Here is an 18831-nt window from a genome sequence, read left to right on the forward strand (position 1 = left end):
CTGCTCTCGCGATTCCTAGCGGAGCGGTGATGGAGCAACTGCTGGTGGCGTGCAGCTGTGTCAGGAGACAGTCCTCCCCTCCCACGTGAGGTTCCCAGAGCACCAAGGGCTTCCCAACTTCTTTCTCATGCTCCTTTCACTTCTCAATCCAGTGCAACATATTTTAAGTACAGGAATTCCACATTCATTATAGAAATTTTAGGTGACACCAGACAAAATCACAACAATATAAACTTTGGCGGGCCCATTCCTTAGAACAGCCATGTTGGGGTAGAACCTTTTTACTCTGCACACCTGACTCTACGCAAGGGCAACAGTGATCCACCTTCCGCAAGTCAGAAGAGCGGACGCTCCAAGCGGCCTTTCCCAGACTCCTTTGCCCCGGCAGCTCCATGAATGCTGGCGCCCATCCTGAACCCTTCATTTCCTTTCTCCTCACTGCACACTCCTGCTGAGGCTCTCCCTCACTCCTGGGTTTGGATGATATGTGAGGCCCCTGCGTGTCCATCTTTCCAGCCCTACCTCTCCTTGGAACTCCAGATCCCTCTCTCAGGAAGCCTCTGGGCATGTTGCTTTGGCTTTCCACAGTGACTTCAGACTCCAGCTGCAGAAGTCAAAGGCTGGGGGCCAGCGCTGTGGCGCAGCAGGTTAAAGCCCCAGTCTGAACTGCTGGCATCCCACAATGGCCGCCAGTTCAAGTCCTGGCTGTTCCACTTCCCATCCAGCTCTCTGCTGTGGCCTGGGAAAGCAGCAGAAGATGGCCCAAGTCCTTGGGCCCCTGCACCCACGTGGGAGACCAGAAGAAGCTCCTGGCTCCTGGCTTCAGACTGCCTCAGCTCTGGTTGTTGTGGCCATCTGGGGAGTGAACCAGCGGATGGAAGACCTGTCTCCTTCTCTATCTCTACCTCTTTCTGTAATTCTTTCAAATAAATAAAAATAAATCTTTAAAGAAAATAAGTCAAAGGCCAGCACTTGTCTCCTTCTCCTAGGTCTATCCAAACCCAGTTAAATAAGCAAACACCACCGCCCCACCCAACAAAGAAAACCATTCCACCCATACCTCCCGCCACCGTCTCACAGAATTCAACTGAGGGGTACCGGTGCCTCTTCCACTCTCCCCTCCCTGCTACATCCAATCCAGCAGTTCTCACATCCTAAATCCCTCAAACGAGCGTCTTCCTCCCCACCTTGCACTGTTCTCCCGTGGATGCCTCTTCTCTCTTGTATCCCATCAGTCCCCTAAAGCAGGGGCAGAGTTCCGGAGCGGGGATTATAGTGGGAAAGACTTCCTGCTTACTTTCCAGATGTCTGCACTGTCTGTCTCAATAAATTCTGCCTGGGAATAATCTGCAATCCTATTTCTATTCGGACACGTTGCCTTTATCTTCCGTGTAGCTGATGAGCCAAATTCACTAACTGTGTTTTTTATTGTTCTGTGGAGGAGGGAGGTCCCAGTCAACTCCACTGGGCCCAAAGGCTCTTCAGTGAACTCTGGAGCCTCCATGTTCCATGGCCAGAGCTCCCAGGAAAAGCTGGCCTCTGTGCCCAGCTCCAAGGGCACAGCAAAGCCGCCACCGGGGAGCTGACTTCTCCCACCCTGTGCCTCCCCGTGTCTTGTTGTAGGGTGTGGACGGCCGGCATTGGGAAGGGAGTGCAACCTGGGGTCATCCATCTGGCACTCGGCTGCAGGCACTGACTGACCTGCTTCCCCTGGGCTCCAGGTAGACATCACCCCTGGGAAACTCAAGTCTTCCTCTGGCTGCGGTGGCTACTCAAAGCCTCAACAGGATGTGGCTGGGGACGGGTCTTGGTACTGATGACAATTTCCCCATCTCTGGCCTCAGTGCTCTTCAACCACACACGTGCTAACGTGATTTTCTGTCTTGGTCAAGGGAGACTGGCTGCATCCCTCCCCTACCTGCCCTCACAACAGTCCACATTCCTCGGCCTGCTGCCCAGGCCTCTCTTGTAATGTCATCTTGGCTCCCCTGCAACTCACACGCTGTGTTCGTCAGCTTCCTGTCATCATAACACACACCTGAGAGAAGTTACTTACGCAGAAAAGCGTTTATGGCTCCTGCTTTCGGAGGTTCATAGACCAAGACTGGGTTGGCCATCTGGTGAGGACAAAGATTGGCGAGAGCAGAGTGTGTGCGGAGGAAGGACCGTGTGGAGCGCCAGGGAGCAGACAGGGCTGCGGAGCCCACCTCAAGCTCTCTCACCAACCCTCTTCCAAGATTAACCTCCAAGGACATACTCCCCAGGACCTAAGGACCTCCCACTGGGCCCGCCTCCGAAACAGCATAACTGTAGTAAGTTCCACCCTCTCAGTATCATCAATTCCCGACTTTGGGGTTTAACCACCTGCGTGACTTGGTGAGCCATATCCTCTTCAAACCATAGCCCACCCTGACAATTCCAGACTACACACTATGCCTGCAATGCGCCATGATTTTTCCTAGCCTCGGCCTAGAATGCCTTCCCTATCCACTTTTGTTCACCTAGAAATTTTCTACTCCAAATTTTAAACACTGTTCAAACATCGACTGCTCTGTGAAGGCTTCTCGGCCCTTGAGAAGGAGACTCCTCTAATCCTACCAACCCAGGGAACCACACCTGCTCTCTTCTCCTGACACTTGCTCACCTTGAGAGAATTTTTGTCCCCAAAGTGGCCCAGCCCCCTCCCCAGTTCCCCCAGGGCAAGGTCAGCATCCACGCATCTCATCCCTATGTCCCTGCAACCTGGCACACAGCTAGTGCTCCTTACATGCCAAGTGGACAAAACCTGATGAACACTTCTTCAGGGAGTAAAGAGGAAAAGGGCAGGCTTCTGGGCCAGGCCCAAATCAGCGTGCGGGCAGGGATTTAAAAGCTGGCCATGGGAGAAAGGGACGCTGACGATAGGATGCGGACTCTCTAAGCATTCTAGACCAGCACTTGGGAGGCTTGAGAGAGACTGGTCATTTGGGGAGATACACCACTGCCCAGTGCAGCTGGGCGGGGGTACCAACAAGACTATAAAATCTTATATTAGCCTCCGAGAGCAGAAACATCTGCGCAAGCCACAGCGCGCGGGCTGGCCAAGTTCAGCAGCAGGTTAGCCAGGACAGCCCTGTGACCAGCAGAAAGGGCCACAGAGGGGAGGAATCAATCATCCAAGCAAGGAGGAAGGGGAGGGACGAGGGCAACACCAGCCAGATGCCCACCACCCCGGGCAGGCGGGGCGTTCTCTGCTCTCGGAGGGCCGCAAGGGCCTCTCTGGCCCCTCTCGGCCAGGTCTTCGCTGGCTCCCCATCTGATCTCAGTGCTCATTGGCCTTCTCAGCCCAGATCTGCAGCCGGACAACGTGGTGAGTTTTTCTCCTTTTCTCTGAGGACTTCGAGGTTTTAACACCAAGATACACTCAGCTAGCTCCCCACTTCCACACTCAACCAACTTCAGGAAATAGACCACTCGGTTGCCAGCCAGTATCACTGTTTAAAGAGTTTTCTTTTTCATATCAACACTTCCATGAATTCAGAATTTGATCAACTCCTTGCTACACAGTTTGACATTAACAAAACATCAACACTCTGACAACCTGCTGGTGTCAGAAAGGAACATCTTAAAACTCTTTGGATTCTACATGAAGACAGGCTTCCAATCCCAATCTTTGATCTCTATTATAAAGCAGTACCAATAAAATATCACAGAGATTTATGGGTGAACTTTCATTTGAGCTGTTTCACACCTAAAATAACACAAGTACTTGGGCCAGAAGGCAGAAAATTTAGGTTTAGGTTTCAACTGTTTAGGTTTTACTTTAAAAAATTTAATTCACTTATTTTTTCAAAAAAGAACCTTAAAATTGCAATGACACTTCTCTTCTCCCCCAGAGAAGATGACTGAATACATTAACGGGGCAGATGCCGTGTCCTCCTGAGGCCAGGCTGAGGTTTGGGCGGACAGTTGTCCCCTGTCATAACAAACCACCTTTTGCCAGAAAGAAAAAGTGATTTTTCCCATGGGATTTAAAGATTAAATAGACCCTACTTAAATTTACCTTCCCATCCAAATATACTCTAATATTAACAAAAGTTACCAAATACTTAATGCTATGAATAAAATCTTAACAAAGCACATTTCACTTAAAAGCTCAGTGAGTTGGCATTTGGCCCCCAGGTCCACTTCATTGCATACTGCCCGACTCTACGGGGTGTGCCCCAAATCCAGCTCCGGTTACCATTCTGACATCAGTCACACACTTAGAGGGCAGCCTCTGAACGAAAAGAAGTCAGTGTCACATTCCCTGAAGGTGGGAAATCAACCAGAACGCCCACCGCCATCCCCGTCCCCAGCTGCTCCTCTGTGTGATGAAGCTGGGAAATGACTCTGCCAAATGAGAGAGCAGAGACTCTGGGGGGGTGGGGGAGTGGGAAGCAGCTCGTCCAGCTTTTACAAAGACCTTTATAGACAAAAGTAAAGTGAAAACAGCAGAAAAGTTCCTGGACACAGTCCTTTAAGAAACAAAAATAAGTAGGAAGAAAGGTCAGCGCAGCGGTTCAAAGGCATCCGAAGGCACAGCTGCGGCTGCCCAAGGTCGCGGGCTGGCTTCGCTCCCCGCTGCCAGGCACAGGGCCCCTCCTCCACCCAGCTCCCCACTTGCAGAACTCGGCAGCTAGAGCCCCACCTCCGCAGCCCTGGAGAGAAATTCTAGAACTATCACAATCACAAAAGCAGAGTGAAAGAACAGAAAAGGAAACGTGCTAATTAGCTATTTAACCCAATTTTATTATTATTTTTTTTGTCTTCTGATTTTGATTCATAATTCCTGGCTATGGAAAGAGAATGCTGTGGCTGGGCCAGAGGAAGCCACCTGCTTAGAAGAACCTTTAACTGTCTCTAAGATGCTTAAATATTCAAATCCGAAGAGCAGAGTTAAATTTTTCTCAACAGGGAGAACATTTTACATTTATTCGCTTGATGTGGTCTTTAGAGTTCAAGAGCCTGCCTCTTCTATTTCTCTTCCATCATGATGTGATAGTTCTTAGACAAACAGGATTTTGAGTTTCACCTTCCTTCTCAGTAAGAGGCCCTGTCCAGGCAATGGCTGGGTTTGGCCGAGGACCGTTTAGGGCAGGAAGTGTAGATGGGATACCTCCGGCCAGAGGTCATGTACAAGGACTAAGCTAAGGCCCAGACACTTGGACTTCCATATGTAGCCAAGTGCACCAAACATAAAAGTGGGTTTCATAAACTCAACACTCAGGTAATCAGCACCCAAATCAAGACTCCCCCAAAGGGCACAGATCTGCTCTGCTGTGTTTGAATCTGGTATCGGTGGAATCATACCACAAATATTGGACGTCTGGTCCCTTCACAGCATCCACTGTGTGAAGTGTTCATTCTATAGCTGACGGGTATTAAACAGTTTCTTTGGCTATTTTGAATAGTGCTCCAAAGAACATTATTATATATGCTTTACACACTCAGACACATACACAATTTCTAATGGGTACATATCTAGAAGTAGAATTGCTAGTTCACAAATTTATATATATATATATATATATATATATAAAATTATAAAAAGTACTATCAACCAGTTTTTTGAAGTGGTTATATCAATTTGCCCTTCCCCAGCAGCAAAAGTTCTGCTTACCCCAGATCCTTATGGATATTTGGTATTTTCTGTCTTTTCATTTTAGCCAAATTTATGAGGTGGGCTCTGCATATTCATGAAGTGAGGGTTGGGTTCTCCATATTTCTCCTATCTTTCCCAATAAAGCAAATGCCAGCTAGCTATAGCATTTGAAGCTAGTTATTATGACCAGGGATATTCAGTAAAGGGTGGAGAGGAGAAAGCTCACCACAAAGATGAGCCCTCTGGTATCTGGGGGTGGGCACTGTGGTAGGCTGTAAGCCACTGCTTGGGACCCCTGCACCCCATGTCACGGTGCCCGGGTGAGTGTCAGCTACCATGCACTTTTAAAATTTTTTAAATTAACTTATTTCTTTGAAATGCAGGGTTACAGAGAGATAAGAGACCTTCATCCGCGGATTCATTCCCCAAATGGCCATGAATGGCTGGGGCAGGGCCAGGCTGAAGCCAGGAGCCAGCAAGTCCATCTGGGTCTCCCATGTGCTGGCAGGCGTCTAAGCACTTGGGCCATCTTTTGCTGCCTTTCCAGGTGTGTTAGTAGGGAGCTGGATCAGACGTGGAACAGCTGGGACTCAAACTGGTGCCCACATGGGATTCTGGCCTTACAGGCAGCAGGTTAACCCGCTGCCCCTCAATGCCAGTCCCTACTCTGCACTTCTGACCCATCCTCCTGCTAATGCCTGGGAAGCTGTAGGAGATGGCCCAAGTACCTGGATTACTGGCATCCACGTGAGAGATCTGATTGGAGTTCCTGGCTCTGACTTGGCCTAGCCCACCCCCGGCTATTGTAGCCATTTGGGGAGCGAACCAGTGCATGGAAGACTTTTCTCTCTCTTCCCTTCCGTCTCAGTCACGCAGCCTTTCACATAAATGCTAACTAAAATAAAATACTTAATAGTTTTTTTAAAAGTCCTACCTGGTTATAAGTAAAGGCCAGGAGGGGAACAAAAGTATCATTCAGGTCCTCCAAAAACACAAGCATAAACTGAAGGTCAGTGCTTTGGAGTTGTGTTCCAAGGAGTCCTTTACCCAGACAACAAGGGAATGGCACAGGTGTGCTTCAAGACCTCAGAGAGGAGGCTGGGAGGAACCCTAGCGTGCTCACGTTCAGAGAGATCTGTGGGTCAAGGGAACGGCACAGGTGTGCTTCAAGACCTCAGAGAGGAGGCTGGGAGGAACCCTAGCGTGCTCATGTTCAGAGAGATCTGTGGGTCGTAGGTCCGTGCAGCATTCTCTTAGCTACCGATGTCTACGCTACGTAGACATCGTGAGGGATGGAGGTCAAGCGGAAGTACTTAAACAACAGGTTTGGGTTTACACAGGCACAGACGTCGTTTGTTTGATACAAGCACAGTTTGGTATAGAGTTTCCCCTGTTCAGATGACGATACAGCTGGCCAGTCTCACTGAGTGGCCCCTCAAGGCTCTAGATCTTTCGGGCACCATTGTGCAAAGAGGTCGCCTGCTGCCTAAGGTGCCTATAACAGGGTTTGGATGACCGTGAAGCTTCTGACTTGGAATCTCACAGCTGGAATCAACCCTGCCTTCCTCTGCACACAGCAGTCTCATTGCTGGGATGGCAGAAAACACGTACATGGCGGGGCTGACCACCTGGCCTGAGCTCCATACAAAGTGGAACCCCTGAAGAAAGCATCTGTCCAGCCCTCCTGGAGCAATCGCAGCCAGGGTTTTGCTCAAATATTCTGGGTTGTAGTGGTCCACATGGCACTGTCATGGGCCAGGGAGAGAAGGTGCTGCGCCTCCCACAGGGCCTCGACGCACAGAAGGCGGCTGCAGGGATGACAGCGCTGGCTCTCATTCGGTACAAGACAGCCAATCTGCACCAGGATGCTGGGTGTGGTGACCTCCACCACGGGGCTGAAGACATCGCTGCCGCTTCTTGAGCTGAGCCAGATGGCGGAAGCCAAACTCGGGCCGTGGGCAATGGCGTCTTCAGTTCCTAAAGCACGCAGCCACAGCGAGAGCCTAGAAGACTTCCTTCCCTTTCAAGAGGACGACTGCTGGGGTAGACAGGTGGCAAAATGAGAGGAACTCTCAAGAACACTTGCCAAGTACCAGAAATCCTAGGAACTTCCAGATTTTCCTGGAGGACTTTTGTCCCGGAATCGCCAATGCTTTTGCGGGCGACACGTAGTAGGCACTTTGCTGGAGCCGGAATCTCGGGATTCTACAACCTGGACCCTCTGGAGGTTGGCGTGAAGACCATGCTGGCATGAGCGGTCCAGGACTATGTGTGCCAGGAGGGGAGAGTTACAGGATCTGAACAAGTTTGGCCTGGGCAAACAACCGATGAGTCACTTGTGTGAGAACCTTTCTGTCCAGTCAAGACTCTGTGCTCTGACTAAGGGCAGATGGCTGGGGCACTCAAAGGTCAAAGGACTTCATGGTTTATTGGAAGTCCATCTCCTACATGTTGCCGGGCTGCCAGCGATGACTGGGGAAGGAGGTGTCCTAACTGTGTATCAGAGCACAGATACAGAAGGTCCTGGGTCTGTGAGAACCGGGAGCACCTTGGGTGCTGGTCATGCTAAGCCATGGCAATCCTGGCACAAGTGGCCCCCCGAGGAATGATGGAGAGGCTCTGACACGAGCTAAGGTCTCCATCTGTAGAGCCTTGGCATCAGGCTGCAAAAGAAGGTGAAGCTGAGCATCCCCAAACCTGAAATCCAAAACGTTCCACAGCCCGAAACCTTTTGAACACTGGTAAAACACCACACGTGGAAAATCCCACAGCTGACCTCCTGTGGTAAGTCTCAACCAAAATACAGGTACCCTAAAAGCATGGTATAAATTACCTGCAGACAATGTAAAATAACACTCACATGAAACGTGAAGGAATTGTTCTATCCCCAAGATAGCTATGAATTTGTGAATATTCCAAAGTTTGAATCCCGAAAGCACTTCTGGTGCCAAGCACTGCAGATGAGAGACACTCAACTGTGCTAACACAGGCCCCAGGATGGCTATGCATTTGGAATGTGAGCAGATCCCCCTGTGGTGAACACAATCCTGCTAGTGCCATCTTCACTGGGTTTCCGGGGCTGGGTGGGGGGGAGGTGGTGGGGATAATAAAGGTGGCATGAGAGGGCCACCCAGGAGGCAGAACTGTCGCGCAGTATCAGCCACAGGTTTCGGATCTCCAGCTGAGAAAAACAAAGCCAAACCACTCCTCTTCCGAAGATTCCCCACTCCTGTTCTGCTGCCTGGATGACACTCACCCTTTGCCAGGGCTGGGGCCAAGCGCTGGCTTCACTGGGACCCTGGGGTGGGGACACACCCAGGGGGAGCAGTGCACACACCCGCAGAGGCCTGCCCTGACAGTGTCTAGACCAGAAACCTACAAAAGGGCCAGCTGGTTCTGGGGAACACCAGGCACGGAGGGTCCAGGTGGCCAGAAGCTCCCGTTTCTCAAGCCCTTGTTTGGAAATGGGTGGGAGAAGGCAGAGGGGTCAGCGAGAGCTAAGCGGAGAGGAATGCTGTCTCGCAGACACATCTCAGTGCCTGGGCCAGGATCTATAGCGTCCTAAAACTCGGGTGCTTGGAGAGCTGCCCAAGTTCCTATGTTGGTGGTTTCCTCAGGTCTACAGCTTAGCACCCCACTAAATACCTCTGTCTAGGGCAGGCACCAGGGTCACTTCCTCCGGAGTTTGCAGAGGCAGCAGCCAGAGAGCCAGTCCACCAGGACACGCTGCCTGCGAGGGCAGAGCCCACCGCCTGCTTTTTCCTTCTCTTAGCTGTGCAGGCTCACAGGTGGGCTGGCAGTGGGAGCTGCCAACTTACTCTTTCCCTGCATAATGCTGTCTGGAAGTCCCCAGAACGGAGGAGGTTTGGCACTTGGGCTCATCTTGCATCCTTGAAAAGATGGGACCAGGCAAAGGGTATGCAGCTCCCGGAGTGCCTGGGTGTGTGTGTGGGCACGGTGGGGATATACCTCTCACCTCAACACAGTCAATGAGCAAATACCAGAAGTCAATTCTAGCACGCAGGGTTTGGGAGGAGGGAAGGCCCAAGTTAGCATAGGCAGAATCCAAAACTGGACCACTGGATTCAAGGAAGCTAGACAGGAAGTGATAGTCAAGATACAGCCAAACCAGATGAGCCCAATCTGCAGTGACAGGAGGAGGAGACCAGAACTCAGCAGCACTCATGAACTACAGGGAAGGGGAGCAATCACTCGCGCGTGGCCATCTCTTCACCACTGTCCCCAGGGCCTCCTGCAGTGCCCACCAGGCACTCGGTACTCAGGAAGTGCTTGTCAGAGGAACAGACTCTCATGGTCAGCTGTGGGGACCAGAACAGAAGGGACACTTGGAGATGACTCCATCCCATTCCTGTATTTCATAGGGAAGTCTCTAGACACCTGATGGCTTTCCATGTGTGCTGGGGTCAGGATTAGAGGAAAAGTCTAGACTCCCCCTGGGCTCCTTTGTTTCCCCATATCGAGGACTCCAGTGGCTGTCTTGTGAAGGGTGGGTCAGGTCCAGGTCAGGGGTCAGGGGTCAAACTTGTTTTCTTAAAGGGCTAAAGTAAGTGGTACATTGTCATTCCACCTGCTGTCAGCCTGAGAAAGCAGCCACAGATACGAGTGGTTGTGGCCAGTTCCCATTTAACTGTGCAAAACATGTGGCTAGGGTGTGAGGGAGGGCTCTCTTCAAGAGAACACACAGTCTCGGGGCAAGTGCTTCTCCAAGGGGCAATGTCTTTAAGACCTTACTAGAGAAAAGATACGCAGTCAGGACTACTGGGCCTCGTGGTTTTTGTTTTTGTTTTTGTTTTTGTCTTTTTTTTTTTTTTGAGAAAAGGGCAACAAACACATAAAAAAGGAAGAAAACTAAATAGAAGCATTTTTTTTAACCCTAAGAAACTAGAGACTGATTTTTTACCTTTTGAACCAAGTAGACACTTGTAGCTCTCTCGGCGGCGACTTTATCGAGTTCGGATCCCTCGGGAACGAAGTAGCTCACATCGGCGATGTGCACTCCCACTTGGAAGTTACCTGTAGAAGCACAAGAAGGCCTGTCGGTCTGGCTGCGAAGGCCCACGCAGTCCCCAGGGAGTCCCCTCCAAGCATGCGCGGCAGTGCCAGTGCCAGTGGCCCGCAGGCCGTATCCCCTTCCTCAACACACACCAAACACGATGGCGCTCTGATCATGGATAAACAGGATTAACCATTCCTGAGACCTCTCTTCCTTGAGTGGACATCAGCGGACTTGTACAAGGAAGCAGGGCTCACCCGGGATGATGAACAAACCCACCAGGCCACCGGCAGCAAGTGAATGCCCAGATCCTGCAGGCACTGCCTCGGGAAGCTGGGCCCTGTCCCCGTCCCCACTGGCCACTGCCTCACTCAGCCCCACGCCCGCTGCTGTAGCGGCTCCACACGTGGATCGGCTGACGTCACTCTGCGACCTGTCACTCACGTCCCTGCGTGGTCTCACCCCAATCCACTCAGCCTCACGGCCCCGGCCCTCGTGGACTGTGTATGCAGCTGTCCTGGGAAACCTCTTTCCTGCCCTGCACCTGTCTGACCTTACCACACTCAGACTCCTGCTTAGCTCAAGCCTTCTCCAGCTCTTGGGATAACCTCCATGGGATCTGCCTCAATGGGATCAAGCCTCCTTTCCTTCCGGGTCCACTGAAAGGGAATGCCCAGACGAGTGGACTCTCATGCCCTCCGTCTCCTCCGCCCATGCTGTTCCGTCAGCTCCTGTGCCCGAGGGTGCTCCCCTGGTCTGCCCCCAGAGCTCCGGTCCCCACAGGTACCACCATGCGCTGCCCTTGGCTCACGGGCTCGGCGGCGCCTCTCGACAGTGTAAGCTCTAGCAGGTCACTGCTGCGCTCGCAGGGCCTGGGAGAGTGCCTAGCACAGAGCGGGCGCTCAATACATCCTTCCTGAGCAAACGAACCAGTGACTGGTTTGTCGGCCTGTTGCTTTTTCCCTGACAAAAGACTGACTCCCCCGCCCTCTGCCCTGCCTTGGGACTGCCCTTCCCTTCCCAGTGGAGCTGGCTTTCAGCTGGCGCTGCCCCCCTACCAGGTTGATTGGGGGTGGCCAGTGAGCCAGCAGGCGGGGAGGCAGTTGGGTTATAAACTGACGATTTGCTCTTTATCAGCATAGAAATCACCTATCAAATATAGTATAAGCGAATACATACATGTACACATGCACACACACGCCTACACAAAACTTACATAAATGGGTGTGTGAAAAGCACGAAGTGGGTAGATACAGAACAGGAGAACCCAGGGAAGTAAGTGTGTGATTGGAGGGAGTGTCAAGCGCAGACAGAAGCACCATGTGGACACAAGCAGAGCTGCATTCGCTTGAACTGAAGTCTACACTCGTGCAGCTGCACAATACCCGGTCCCCACTGGCACTGTTTGCTCTGGGCATACATGCGACCCAAGACTTACTCTGAGTCTGTTTGGAGGGACTGACAGGGACTTCAAGAAACACAGTCTCTCTGCTGGGGTCTCAGACACCAAGGACCACTTGAACCTGGGGCTGCCAGGAAACATCTTTGTCCCACAGACATGCCAGTACAGAAAATAAAAGGCTAAGCCATATCAGGGGGGCAGCATTATGGCGTGTGTAAAGCCATCGCCTGCAGTGTTGGCATCCCATGTGGGCGCTGGTTCAAGTCCCAGCTGCTCCACCTCGGATGCAGCTCCCTGCTAATGCCCTGGGAAAGCGGTAGAAGATGGCCTAAGTGCTTGGGCCCCTGCACCCACGTGGGAGACCCGGAAGAAGCTCTTGGCTCCTGGCTTCGGACTGGCACAACTCCGGCTGTTGTGGCCATCTGGGGAGTGAACCACTGGATGGAAGACTTTCTCTCTCTCTCTACCTCTCTCTAATTCTTTCAAATAAATAAATAAATCTTAAAAAAAAATAGAAAGGAAGGAAGGAAGCATCCTGATGGCCTCGCTGCACACTGGGCTGCAGGTGTACGGGAACCCTGTCTGCCTGTGGACTTGGCAGCTCACGAGCCAATCAACAACCTGCAGGCTGTGACTCACTGAGACCCGCTGACATGGAGGAGCTTCTTAACACATGACCACTTGCTCTCTTGGTTGCCTGGGCGACGAATGCTAAGGTAGCACACATTTTACCGGTGCATTCTGTAGCTCTCTGTTACCCTCCGACTTCTTCTTCACTGCAGGGTAACTCTCCCCTCAGCTTTCCGAGTGGAGGGATGTTTAGCCGAGGTGCTCAGTAAAGGGGTCAGGCAAGGACACGAAGGGAAGACTCCTCACTCTTCACCTGTGCTGGCACTCAGAGCCCTCTTCCAGGACCCCCTTCATGTCCTTCTGCACAATCCCGCGACGCTAAAGCGTTAGGGAGAGCCGAAGGCCACCCAGGAGACTCTGGCTGCTCTGCGGTAGGACCAGAGACCTGCTCCCCGCAGAGAAAGGGCTGCCAGCAGGGCTGAGAGAGACCAACGGCTCCAGGCTCGCCCCTCACTCTGACGGGCGCGCGGCTGTGTCGCCGGGTCACCGGGAACACACAGACCTGCACTCGAGGACGCGCTGGGGCCAGGAGGCTCCGAGCTCTCAGCTTCCAGGTTTGGTATTTCAAGTATCTAAAACCAGCACTTGGAGATGGTGAAACAAAGGGTCTGCCTTTGAAGTCTGAATTATAATATATTGGCTTCACAGGCAAATATTGTTGGAAGGAAAAGAGGATTATTACATCATGATATAAACCATCACTTCAAATTCAGTCTCTGTGTTGTTACTATACGTGAACTCTCTGTCCTCAGTCAAAATTGACAAACTGACCAAGGGTTCATTACAGGAGCTAAAACATGAAGGCAGCCAATCAAAACACATCCGAGAGGCTGAGATTTCCCTTGGGACTCCCAGCACAGCCTCTGAACCCAGCAAGGAGAGCGCTCGTACGCCCTGCCCTGGGCCTTGTTTATGGAAACCCTAAGTAAATATTTTATTCCATATATTTACACAACGTGAACTTGCAGAACTCTCGGAGCAGTGGCACTGAAGTTTTTATTTTATGAAAAGAAGAAGCATAAATCCAAAAGCTTATATAGGACACGCTGCCAAAATGTTCAGGAACAATTTGATGTTTTAAGAAAATACTGTCTGAGGCCCGCACTGTGAAGTAGAAGGTTAAGCCTCTGCCTGTAGCGGCCAGCATCCCATATGGGTGCCAGTTCGAGTCCCGGTTGCTCCACTTCCAATGCAGCTCCTTGCTAATGTGCCTGGGAAAGCAGTAGAAGATGGCCCGAGTGCCTGGGCCCTTGCACCTGTGTGGGAGACCTGGAAGAAGCTCCTGGCTCCTGGCTTCAGCTCAGCCCAGCTCTGGCCATTGTGTCCATTTGGGGAGTGAACCGCAGATGGAAGACCTCTCTCTCTTGCTCTCACTCTCAATCTCTCTCCTTCTCTCTCCTTCTCTCTATGTATCTCTCTGCCTTTCAAATAAATAAATAAATCTTTAAAAAAAGGAAAATACTTTCTTTCATATAAAAAGGTTCTTGTAATTAAAAAGAAATGAACTTTTCATCTGCTGGGGCCGAGAGCTTTGACTTGGAGCAGCAGAGGCAGGCAGAGGAGTCGTCCCAGGGCTGCGTGCTGGTCCCAGGACCCCCAGCGCCGATAAACACAGGAATCTCTCGGAGTCACACGGCTTCCTTCACTTCAGACACGAATGGAATCGAAAGCAGCAGCTCAGCTCAGGGACCATCCCTGGACGCCAGCCTCAATGAGCACAGCCACTTCCCGCTGGGGTCTCTGCCAGCGGCCCCGACATCTCCTCAAAGCCACCTGTCTGAAGAAGCTTTCTGTGGGGGCTTTCCCCCACAGATCCAAGCTACATGGAAAGGGGCCTCTGGCTGACGACAGCCCTGGGCACCATCAGTGGCCCCCGCTCCCCTCAAGGAACCCCTGCTCTGCCACGCTGGCAGACACAGCCCTGTGGTGACAATCAGAGGAAGGTTACCGAAGTGTTTGGGAGTGAGCTGAACCGCCATCGGTGAGCACACGTCAAAGTGTCTGTGCTCTATGACAACTATATGAATGTAACATTAATAACTATGATCTTAACAATTATAATCAAGTTTCTAAATGCCCCCTCTGGGCAAAGGTTCCACGCACGACCCAACTTTGACAACAGCCATGCAAACCACGTTGCACGGGTGAGTTTTGGAAACTCGGAACACTTCCAAGCCGCTTGTCCAGTTACCTGGCTAGTACGTGATGGACGCCAGGTTCAACAGCAGGCTGCATTCAGAGCCTTTGCTGCGTTTGCGACCCCTCCCTTACACTGTCACTGTGGGCCACAGCTTAAAATTCCTCCCTGTCTCCTAGGACTCAGTGAAAGCCACAGTCTTGGCTTTGGATCCAGAAGTGCTGTCAGGGACTTTTCCCAGCCTTGTTCGCAGCCACACCCCTGTCCCTGCAGGCTCTTTTGCTTCCCACTGCCAACCTCCTTAACCACTTGTATTAGGGACTGATTACAGAACAACCACTAACCATTAACTCAAGTTCTATTTGGTTAGGGAGTAAGTCCTTAAAGGCCCACAACTCCTTTATACATTTCTAGCTTACAGCCATGTGGCTGGTGACAGAGCTACTGTCTGACAATCACTAGCAAAGGCTTGTGCCAGGAGTGAACACTGCAAAGCTGTCACCTATTACAGCTGGGGACATATCAGGCCTCTCTTACTGCAGTGAGCCCAGAGCCTTCCAGGCATGGGTCACTTAAGCTCACCTTTCCCCACTGCTGAGAAGGGACAGTGGTGACAGAAGCTTTTCTTGCCCCCACCGGGACACTCCTCCCAGAACACACTCCTACTCGTTGCAACAGACGAGGTGTTTGCGTCTCTGACCAGCCACGCAACTCCATTCACGCGCTGGGACCTAATGCCCAGCGCGATGCCATTCAGAGGCAGGGCCTTCAGGCAGTCATTAGGCCATGAGGGCAGAGTGCTCACAAGTGGGATGCAGACCCCAGAGCTCCCTCACCCCTACATTACGTAAGGACACAGCATGAGGTGTCATCTCTGAACCAGAGAGTGGCCCTCCCAGGACACTCTGTCAGTGCCTGGACCTTGAACTTCCCCGCCTCCAGAGCTGTGAGAATTAACACTGCTGTTTCTAAGCCACCAGCCTGTGGCATTCTATTGCAGCACTAAGACACATGTGATGCCTGAAAATCTTTCCGTCTAGGAAGTAGGAGAACGATGCTGCTAGATGCACTTAGTTAGCAAAAAGTTAACTTTGTCCGGGTCGCGGACAACCTTGTAAGCTGCTGACTAGCAGCACCTGCAGCCTGAGGGCTTCTTCTTCCTTTGGCTCAGGGCCCCTCCGCGTGTCTGACCTCTGGGACTGCTTCTTCCAGCCCTGTCCCTTACCTGTTGGTGTGCCAGCCTCCAAGCTCTCCCCCTGGACTCTTACTTGCTTCCAGGGGCCTATGCAGCATTTCTGGGCTTTGGCCTTCTCACTCTATACCAACTAGCATAGAATCTCTGAGTTCCGGGTTGACACACACCAAGAGTCTACCGGGAACTGCCACTTAGCTGTCCCACAGACACACACACACACACCCCTAAGTCCTCGCTCTTAGCAAAACCATTTCTCTCCCTGGTCAGGAAGTGGGATTACTACTAAATCAGAAGTGGCATCACTGTTGCCCAAATCCAGAGGAAACCTATGATGGATGGGTAGGCCTGTGTCAATCAATCATGCTGAACCCTACTGTTGTGGTCTGAATTCGTCCCCCAAAATTCATGTGTTAGAAACTTAATCCCCAAATTCCTATCTCAAGGGTATGTAGAGGAGGAGCCTGAGGGGGTCCCGAGGGTGGTGGCCCTAGTGGCTTTGTAGGAAGACGGAGGGACACCTGAGCCAGCACACGTGCCCTGTGATGCCCCCCACCGTGATGCAGCAAGAAGGCCTCCCCCAGATGCCAGTCCTTGCTCTTGGACTGCCAAGCCTCCAGAACCATGAGCTAAACAAATCTCTATTAAATTACCCAATCGCTAGGATTCTGTCACAACAGCAGAAAAAGGACTAGAAAATGGACCTTCCAAACATCTCTCAAATCTGCCCACATCTCTTTCTCCCCCCTTGGCTAGGATGACCATTATTTCTTCTCTTCTTTTAAAAAAAATATTTATTTGAGAGACAGGGAGACAACAATGAGAGAGACAGTGAGCTCGTATCCACTGGTTCTCTCTCCAAATGCTGTAGCAGCTGAGGCTGGGTCAGGTGGAAGCTGGGAGCCAGAAACTCAACCCAGGTCTCACACAGGGGCAGCAGGAACCCTCCTAGGGTCTGCATTAACAGGAAACCGGGGTCAGGAGCCACGGCCGGGCACTCCGCAGTGGGATGTGGTGGCTGCACTGCTGGGGTGGACACTGCGCCTCGCTGTGTCTTCTGCAGAGGTGGAGCTCAATCTCAGCTTCCGCACTGCAGGTGGTGCTCCTTGCAAAACACAAATCTGGCTGTCAGCCCGCCCCCTGCTGAGGCTCACTGCCACCTCTGGTCCCCTCATCTCCTCTCTTCTACTCTTCCCCCTGCACACTGCAGGTCTCCATTGCTACTCTGCAACCAGGTGACACCCACAAAGTTCCTCACAAAGTGGGACTGCCCTGGGCATGTGAGCTTTCCTGGCTCTCACTCCTTTTTATATATTTTAAAAGATGCATTTATTGGGGGGGGGGGGGGGAGAAGGGCGGTAGATCTTTTATTCACTAGTTTATTCCCCTAAATGGCTGCAATGGCCAGAGCTGGGCCAGGCCAAAGCCAGTAGCCAAGAACTCCGTTTGGGTCTCCCACATGGGTGCAGGGGCCCAAGCACTTGTGCCATCCTCTGCTCCTTCCCAGGCACATTGGCATGGAGCTAGATTGGAAGCGGAGCAGTTGGGAAATGAACCAGGGCTCCAATATGGGATCCCAGCAGAACAGGGCACAGCTTAACCTGCTGGGCCACCGTGCCGGCCCCTGAGGCCCTCACGTCTTAAATGCCAGCTGCCCCCTTGCTCCCCCCAAGTCACTGTGCTGGGACTGTCAGAGCCACTCACACTGTGCTCCCTGCAGGGTGCTGCTCCTGCCTCTCTTCCCACCAGCTCCCGCTGAGTCTTCAGACCCCACCCGAAAGCACCCCTCTGGGAGGCCTGCCCTGATGACCTGGGTGAGGCTCAACCTCCTTCTGTGTCCTCTTACCAGCCACTGCCCCCACACCATCTACTGCATGTAGACCATGCCTCCCCACTCTCTGTAACTGGCCAACCATCCAGTGCCTCCCCACTCTCTGTACCTGCCCCAACCACACGGTGCCTCCCCACTCTCTGTAACTGGCCAACCACCCAGTGCCTCCCCACTCTCTGTACCTGCCCCAACCACATGGTGCCTCCCCACTTTCTGTAACTGGCCAACCATCCAGTGCCTCCCCACTCTCTGTAACTGGCCAACCACCCAGTGACTCCCCACTCTCTGTAACTGGCCAACCATCCAGTGACTCCCCACTCTGTAATTGGCCCAAGGGGCCACAAAAGGGCCATGCACACAGCTGGTGCTTGGTTGAAGGTCTACTCCAGAATCCCTGTTGAAATTTAATATTTAACAGTATTTAATTTAACAGTATCCAAAGGTGTGGCCTTCGAGAGGTGATTAGGTTCAGGGGGTTCTGTCCTCAAAAGTGAATGACGGCCGTTATCGCGGGAGAGGGTTAGGCACCCTGGGAGTTGGGCCTCTTCTGTCTGTCTGTGCACGGTGCTGAACTGTCCTTGTCATGCCAGATGCAGCATGAGCCCCTCACAGATGCTGGCGCCACGCCCTTGGACTCAGCCTCCAGAACATGAGCCAGACCAACTTCTGTTATCTATAAGCGACCCAGTCCCTGGTATTCTGTGGTAGCAGCAGGAAACAGACTAAGACCATTGGTGTTTCCCATTTCCTGAATGAATAAGAAAATAACAAAAAGTATGGAGCAGACTGGCTGAGACGCTGTGCTGAGACAGGCTGCAGACACACCTGGTCTACCCACCTGGGCAGGTGCTGGGCGCGCCCGACACCAGGTCTGCACAGAGAGCTTCCAGCCTCGGCCTGCACCCCACAGGTGACTTAGACATTGCTTCTTCCCAGCATACCCCACTCCATCTTCAAATAAAATGACGCTAATTTTTTTTTCTCTACAAAGTGAAATACATC

General features: G+C 52.0%; 1 protein-coding gene across 8 annotated transcripts in view; it reads right to left on the bottom strand.

Moving 5' to 3' along the window:
• Window positions 1-18831, bottom strand: part of DIS3L2 (DIS3 like 3'-5' exoribonuclease 2) — a 385604-nt gene that overhangs the window by 93497 nt on the left and 273276 nt on the right. For all 8 annotated transcript variants that reach the window (XM_070070055.1, XM_070070058.1, XM_070070061.1 and 5 more), the window contains one exon: window positions 10545-10657. In XM_070070055.1, the coding sequence (XP_069926156.1) occupies window positions 10545-10657 (113 nt within the window). The remainder of the gene's footprint in view (window positions 1-10544; window positions 10658-18831) is intronic.

This window comes from Oryctolagus cuniculus, chromosome 3 (assembly GCF_964237555.1).
Source record: "Oryctolagus cuniculus chromosome 3, mOryCun1.1, whole genome shotgun sequence".
Lineage (NCBI taxonomy): Eukaryota > Metazoa > Chordata > Mammalia > Lagomorpha > Leporidae > Oryctolagus > Oryctolagus cuniculus.